General features: G+C 39.4%; 1 protein-coding gene across 1 annotated transcript in view; it reads left to right on the top strand.

Annotated features, from left to right (window-relative positions):
• Nucleotides 1-3,918: 3,918 nt before the first annotated feature.
• The window catches only part of dis3l (DIS3 like exosome 3'-5' exoribonuclease), a 19,469-nt gene continuing 15,638 nt past the window's right edge, over nucleotides 3,919-7,749 (top strand). Inside the window, exons 1-2 of the mRNA XM_035652245.1 lie at nucleotides 3,919-4,174; nucleotides 6,289-6,442. Coding sequence (XP_035508138.1) covers nucleotides 4,045-4,174; nucleotides 6,289-6,442 — 284 coding nt within the window. The 5' untranslated portion in view covers nucleotides 3,919-4,044. The remainder of the gene's footprint in view (nucleotides 4,175-6,288; nucleotides 6,443-7,749) is intronic.

Here is a 7,749-nt window from a genome sequence, read left to right as displayed (position 1 = left end):
CATTACTCGGCCTAATGACAAAACTGAGGCGAAAAAATAAATGTGTCCCTGGAGGAAAGTCATCTCTGAGCCAGGTAATGGAGGAGGCCGATGTGGTGGTTAAGACCATCACCTCCTTAAACGAAGACGACGTAAGCAAGGGCACGGACGGCGAGTGCCCTGACGAGAGAACCGCTGAGGTCATTTCTAGCGGCCAGCACAACATGGCCGCCATTGAGCTCGGCAAGATCGTATCAGAGCATTTACAGCAGGACCCCTCAGTTGACTTACGTTTTCAGATTCAGAGCGAAGTGGACACCTTTATTAGGCAGATACTGAAATGGCTCAACTGGCAGCAGAAGCTCCAGAAAAGGAAGGGGGACCACGGGAGCATCGCTGTGAAGCAGATCAGGGAGGTGGTCCGTCAGCAATCGCTCACAGAGGACCCCTCAGACGAAGAAAGAAGCTGCAAGACACCTGTGTCAGAACCATCTTCTATCGCTCAGGAGGCGGCTGCCAGCGATGAGACTGGTGACACTTCGGTAGTTGAAGCAGAATCATCTTCCACCCCCGTTCTGTCCGTCGAGTCACCCATCAGAGATGAGGCAGGTGAAGCTGTCGGTGAGACCACAGCACAACCATCCCACCAGTGGGACGAAACAAGCTGCAAGCTTATGGTCATTGCACTGTTTCAAAAAATGATGAAAGGACAGATTTATCGGAGCGTTAGTCTGAGTTGCGACGAAACTGAGACCATCAGCAAGTCACTGACGGAGTTGTTCTGGGCACAGATGTCAGGCTCTCAGGTTACTGTCAAACCAAGCGGCCGTCTCTTCAAAAAGGTGGCCATGGCAGTACGCAAGGAGTTGTGCAAGGAGGCAGGCAGCGCGGAGAGATTGAAGATGTGCCTGCTGTGCCAGGATGCATCTATTTACCGATACGTAACTGAGACACTGATAAAGCATCTGGTGACACCACAGAAGAAGAGTGGCGTGAACAGATTCTTCTCACGTCTCCTCAAGACCGTTGCCAAGCCGTTCACTTTCTGCTTCGGAGGCAAAAGGTAATCACTGGCGGTCTGGAGGCGGGTGGTTTGGACAAACACAGACAGGAATACACGCGTACTAACTGAGATGACAACGGGTTTACTCCGAGAGGCTTCGGTTTCCCCACTTTTTAAAACGTAATGAAAAAAATCTCAGTTAAATAAAAAAATTGTCTGGTGAATACCTGGATGTGACGCAGGACATCAGGTGTCATAGGGCCACACAGGTGCCTCAGCGTGTAACACTGTGGACACACAGCTATAAAGGTTCAATTCCAGCCGTTGAACCACTTCGCTGTGGGGAGTACAGAGTGCTCACTGTGTCGGCATTTTATAAAATTTTTATAACGAGAAAGTTTTCATGTTATAAGGTAGAATTTTTACTGCGCATATTAGCACATCCACACAATACAGAAAAGAAACAAACAGGCAGTTGGACAAAGTAAAGGCACAAAACGTATTATAACATAAAACATTTCAGGCCATAAATAGTATATATTGTCATAACAAGAAGAGTTTCTTGTTATGAAGTAAATAAGTTTGTATGTCGTAATAACGTCAAAATATCGTGTTATAACGTGTAAAACATTTAAGACACTTTTTAATGTTACAATGTGATACTAATCTGTTTTTATTTTTCCAGCATGGCAACGTGTTGCTGTAGGACATTATGTAGAATCCATTTAATATAAAATAATAAAATAAAACACAGAAAAGTGAGTTTGAAATACCATAATGTTTATTGAAACCTGAAGAAAGGTGTACAGTAAAGGGAGAGGAACCAAAACATGTCTGTTCTACCGCTGCCATGTGCGCTAGCTTGTGAGTAAGGTATGTGTCGATCACTACTTTAAGTAACTGATGGGCGCCAACTCCCGTCTTACAGACAATTTCTTTTTGACATTAAGATAATACAAATAAAACAATAGGATCATCCTATAATGCAGGTCTCAAAATATTTCTGTTCTTCCATCCTTCTCCCTTCAACACTATGTCACCTCTTCTATACAATTTAAATAAAAACACAATTCTATTTTTTTAATGTATTTCATTTGCCGCAAAATATACCTGTCATGGGACAAAATATTGGTAATGCTGGCTGAATTACAAAAGCCAGAAGTGGTACTAAATGAGAGCTAAAAGAGCCGGTTCTTATCGGTGAGCTGAGCCTAGTAGAGCTTTGATTCTCTGGCTGAACCCGATTGGACTAGACGCAACCAGGTTCAGGCCAGGTTTGGACCTAAAACTGCTGCCGTAGGTTGGGCTTGAACAGAATGAGATAGATTTTTTAATATATATTCAATATTTAATTAATACTGCATGCAAATGTAATGAATGGATTTGTTTTAATAATCATATGTACATTATATTATGTTCATGTATTCATGTATATTCATGTATATTATATGCACAATGTAGTTTACTTTAGCTTGTAATAAACTACTCATATTTTAATCGGAAATTCAGGTTAGAATCCGGCTCGGGCCCAGAACTGCTTTCGTGGCTCGGGCTCAGTTTGGACTTTTTTGGGCCAAATGCAAATTCCCTTTCAGTAAGAATGCAGATGAATGCACTGTATATGGTTTACGTATAAGTTGGATATGTTTTACATGAAAGATGAGCATTTTTGTTCACTAAGATTTTTTGTCCTATGCAATTATATTTATTTATACACTGTGTTGCTACCTCCTGCTGTGACCTCTGTAATGTCCATATCAATCACATCACATCTGGAGCTGTGTAATGGCAAGAATCTGGCAATACTTTCTCTTATATGTTGTATTATATGTATTTTCTTATTTATTGTATTGTATTGTATCTGGAGCTGCTTTTGCAAGTGAATTTCCCCTTTGTGGGATTAATAAAGTATGGTAGCCCATTTCCGATTTTTTTTGCACATTTCTTTACAGCTCTTTACTCTTTTAGTATCTGGCCAATTTGTACATATTCTCTCACTCTTTATATTTGTATATAATGGCTCATTTCTATTTTCTCTATTTCTGAAATCTTTATTTATATATTTTTTCTACACTTGATTGTGATTCTTGTGCACCAATGTACCAAGGCAAATTCCTTGTATGTGAAAACTTAGTTGGCAATAAACCTGATTCTGAATTTGAAAATAATTACTTTGTGATACTAAGTCATTATTTTGAAACACGTAGTCATTCATTTAGTCAATAAGTCAAAATATTGAGAAAGTTTCTCAGTTTCTCTATTAAATCTAAATATTAAGACATTTTGTCATTATTTTAATATACTAAATCTAAATATTAAGACATTTTGTCATTATTTTAATATACTAAATCTAAATATTAAGACATTTTGTCATTCTTCTGTTCGTTTCCCTGGTTATTGTTAATATCATAAAAATTAAATACTTAAGACACTTTTGTCATTATTTGAGATAACTAAATCTAAATATTAAGAAATTTTTGTCCATTATTTTCAATATAGATAATCTACAATATTAAACATTTTGTCCCATTATCTGTTATATACTAACATCTAAATATTAAGACCATTTTGTCATTATCTTTAATAATAACTAAATCTAAATATTAAGGACTTTAATGTCATTATTCTATATACTAAAAATTCTAAAATTATTAAGACATTTTGTCATTTTCTAATATACTAAATCTAAATATTAAGACATTTTGTCAGAATTTTAATATACTAAATCTAAATATTAAGACATTTTGTCATTATCTTGCGATACTAAGTCAATATTATGATAAAGTTTATTTTAAAGACTTACAGAATCCTTTTTTTCCGTCACATTGGCGGAAATGTGCTTCCATAATAAAGTCTAACAATAAAAGCGTTTTCTCCAACAGCACTTGAACGCAGCAAGAGAACGACCCGTTCCGGCGTCATGACGTCAGCGCGCTTGCGTCTCGCACTTCCTCCGCCGGTTGAGCCATCGTCACGGACGGTTTGTTTACAAAGCGGTGTCGCTGATTTCCCGCGCTACAAACACGAACCAGCAGCGCGTGGCTCGCACCTGAGCTGCGGACATGATAAAGACGGAGAGGATCCTTCACCTGAAGAGCTGCCGCGGGCGGAAGGTGCGCGTGGTCCGGGAACATTACCTGAGGGAGCGCGTTCCCTGTTACAGCTGCTTGTGTCAGGGAGACTGCGAGAACGGTAACAACAACAACAACAACAACAACAACAACAACAACACAGTCAACAAAGGGCTTTGTTTACTCTCACAAAGAGTGAATACAGCAGCTGACAGTCGGACAATGAGCAGTTTCACTGTAACGTGAAGCTGTTGTTTCAGAGCGAGCAGAGTAATAGGATACTCAGTCCTCATTAGTTACATTACTTTTCTGTTACACACCACAAGATTGGTCATTGTGTTCCCAAAATTCAGACTTAACGGTGATTAAATGCCAGTTAACTAGTTTGCAGGAAGTAATAAGTAGAGTAATAACATTACCTTTTAAGGGAGTAATGAGTAATATATTACATGTTTTGAGTAACTATCTTGTTTCAGAGCGAGCTGAGTTAGTTTCATGTGAGGAGTAATAGGATACTGGGTCCTTTTTATTCAAATATACCAATTTTGTGGTGTGTAACAGAAAAGTAATGTAACTAGATGGCAGGAAGTAATAAATAAAGTAATAACATTACTTTTGAAGGGAGTAATGAGTAATATATTACATTTTTTGAGTAACTATCCTGAGAGTATTACATGAAACAGATAATATGTGATGTGATATGTCGGCTCTGATTGGTTGTTTCGAGGAACCCGAGCATCCTGATTGGTCCACAGATTATCTGTCTCATGTTTACTGTCAGGATATAATGAAAGTTTGTTCCCTCAAAGTTACGTACTGCAGCTTTAACTCTAACAGCTTTGTGTTCAGACGGAGGAAAGATTGATCAGACTGAGAGATCAACAGTGTATGAGTGCTGTAGTCTTTCCTTACCTGCAATATTTATGGAACGTTTTTACTAATGAAAGTTATCGAGGATATGAGTGTCACTCTAGGAGGCCGGCACAAATTAATCAAAATATTGAGAAGGGGTATTTTCCAGAATCACAGACGCGGTGTATTTTTGATGAAGCATTATAATGAAGCACTGGAGCGCTGAACAGATGTCCTGGCCTACAAATGTTCTTCTCCAGGTGGAAGAATAATGGCAATATGCTGTTTTTACCATATCGTGCAGCTCCTAATTCACTCCCCAATTTCCTTCACCACCTGCCGATCAGACACGATCGACGTATGGACATGATTGTATCAGATCTTTGTGAACCACCATATGGTTAAATGAGATGTGATATCACGATTAGAGGGAATGGATCACAAGTTTAACTAAAAGAAAACTTATAGTGTGATAATGTGACTCCTGTAATGTTTTCTCACAGATGTTCATAAGGTTTGTAGAACAGGGCATCTCTTAAAAACTACAGTGCTTCATTATAAAGCTGCTTCGACACACATCTTACCTTTTATAATCTGCATCTGCACTCGAGTTGGATGTAATCTTTTACTACGGTACATTTACCGCCTACAATCTTGTTTCACGTAACAAGCTGCTGAGGATCAACTCGCTGCTCTAAAAAAAGGGAGATGCAAGACCAGAAGTGTTGAAGTAATTTGGGCTCATCTCAAAATGTTGGTGTGTAGTTATAAATCAGGACTGAGACAAATAAAAAAGGGTGTTTTGTTTAGGAGTCTGCATCTTTAGATCATCTCTGGTGGAATATGAAAACAGGGAAACTTCACTGTGAGCATCTACACTTATATTAGGCTTCGATCAAGAGCACAAACCACAAATCAGTCTGCTCTTTGGGCCACTTTTCTACGTGGTCTTAAAGCAGCTACAGGTCTGATGCAGTGCGATCTCAGAGCGAACAGTTCAGTTCATGTGACTTCTACGGCGCTCTAGATCCACATTTGTCACAATTGTGTGCTGGCAGGAGTCACTCAGCTGTGATTGAGGTAGCAGCCGTTGCTCCATAATGAAACATTTTGGCTCTCGTTCTCCTCGACCTTGTCCTACAGTGTGCTGGCTTCCACTGCAACTTAGAAATGAATCAGAATCAGAAAGACTAATCTAATAAGAAGGTTAAAATATGTACATTAAATTACAGTTTAACTATATGTAGAAAATAGAAATAAGACATTCAGAATATGTACAGTACAGTGTGTGACAGTGCTGGAGATCTGGATCCTGATTCGGTGTGAACGTAGCCGAGTATATCAGCCAAAATCACCATAACATTCAGTTTTCTCTCCTGCCAGATGGCAAGCTGCTGCCAGGAGATTTGACCCACTATGTGGTGCCTGATGTCGGAGTGGTGGTTGACTATCTGGAGATCTTGGAGTTCAGAGAGCTGCAGGGCATCGTGTTCACCCAGACCGCCTGCCAGGCTGTGCAGCACAGCAAGGGACGCAGGTACACTCACACCAACAGATTCAGCATTTAGCATTTTTTATTGTTTTATATCAAAATGTGCAGAAAGACCTCGGCTGTCTGTTTAATGAGGCACTATTTGTCCTCCAGCACTGTGTGAAGAGATCATTTGACCCTAAAACTGAAGTATTTGTAGTCTTCAAAGCTGTGGTGAAAACACACCTTTACTCATGTGGACCAGTTGTTTTGGTGCTTGAAAGGGATTCATCAAAGTCCACAAAAATAGTGGAATACATGAATAAAATAGTTATAAATGTATAATGAATTAGTTGAGTTGGTTACACACAGAATATAGACGGACACACAAACCCACCAATTGATTTCGTACACTCTCGTGAGAATATAGACTTCTTCTGCAGAGTCTGCAGGTTCAGACAGTATCTGAATCATATTTCTGTGCCGTATTATCGGAGATATTATTAGAAACATCGAGAAAACACTGGCGCGTTGGTGACCCCAGGGTGTTGATGGAAGTTTGTTAATGTATGAAAATAATAGTCTCAGTTTTCTCCCAGCTTCAGGCACCCTGAAGGCATCAGGACAGGTCCTGTGGTCAAGACCTTTAAATCCTTAAGCCCCTAATGACAACCTACCTGCACAGAGTGGGTCGGGGTCAACCTCATTATATCAAAGCTCTGCTGACGAGGCTGAACGGGATCCAGCCCGCGACTTGAAATATCTCTCCCACACAAACTCACAGGAGTGCTTTTGACAAAGTTGATGAACGCTGTAAATAAGGACTCCCACATGACCCCTGGTTGGGATTTCTGCTTACGCCGTCATTTTAAAATGTTGCATCATTAATATGATGAAGCTTCACTTTTGATAGTATTAGGTAGACATAGCTGGTAGAGCATATGCTGATGCCATACTGTGTCAGTAATTGCAGTTTTCCATTCACACAAGACGAGAGAGAGTGTGTGTGTGTGTGTGTGTGTGTGTGTGTGTGATGACCTTTGAGTTTCTTTGCAGCTTTGCTTTTCTATCAACCCAGAATTTTATAGTAGGTCTGCAGCGATCAGTCGATTAATCGATTAGTTGTCAACCATTAAATTAATCACAAACTATTTTGATGATTGATTAATTGTTTTGAGTCATTACTTGATTACTAAATTCTCTGATTTCAGCTTCTCAAGTGTGAATATTTTCTGGTTTCTTTAGTTCTCTATGATGTGGTGGACAAAAGAAAAGACATTTGACGACATCAACTTGGGCTTTTCTCATCATTTTCTGACATTTTATGGACCAAACAACTAATCGATTAGTTGAGAAAATGATGGACAGATGAA

Source organism: Morone saxatilis, unplaced genomic scaffold, assembly GCF_004916995.1.
Source record: "Morone saxatilis isolate NCDOM2014 unplaced genomic scaffold, NCSU_SB_2.0 Contig11, whole genome shotgun sequence".
Lineage (NCBI taxonomy): Eukaryota > Metazoa > Chordata > Actinopteri > Moronidae > Morone > Morone saxatilis.
Note: the sequence above shows the minus strand (reverse complement) of the source record. Positions and strands in the feature narration are given on the sequence as shown.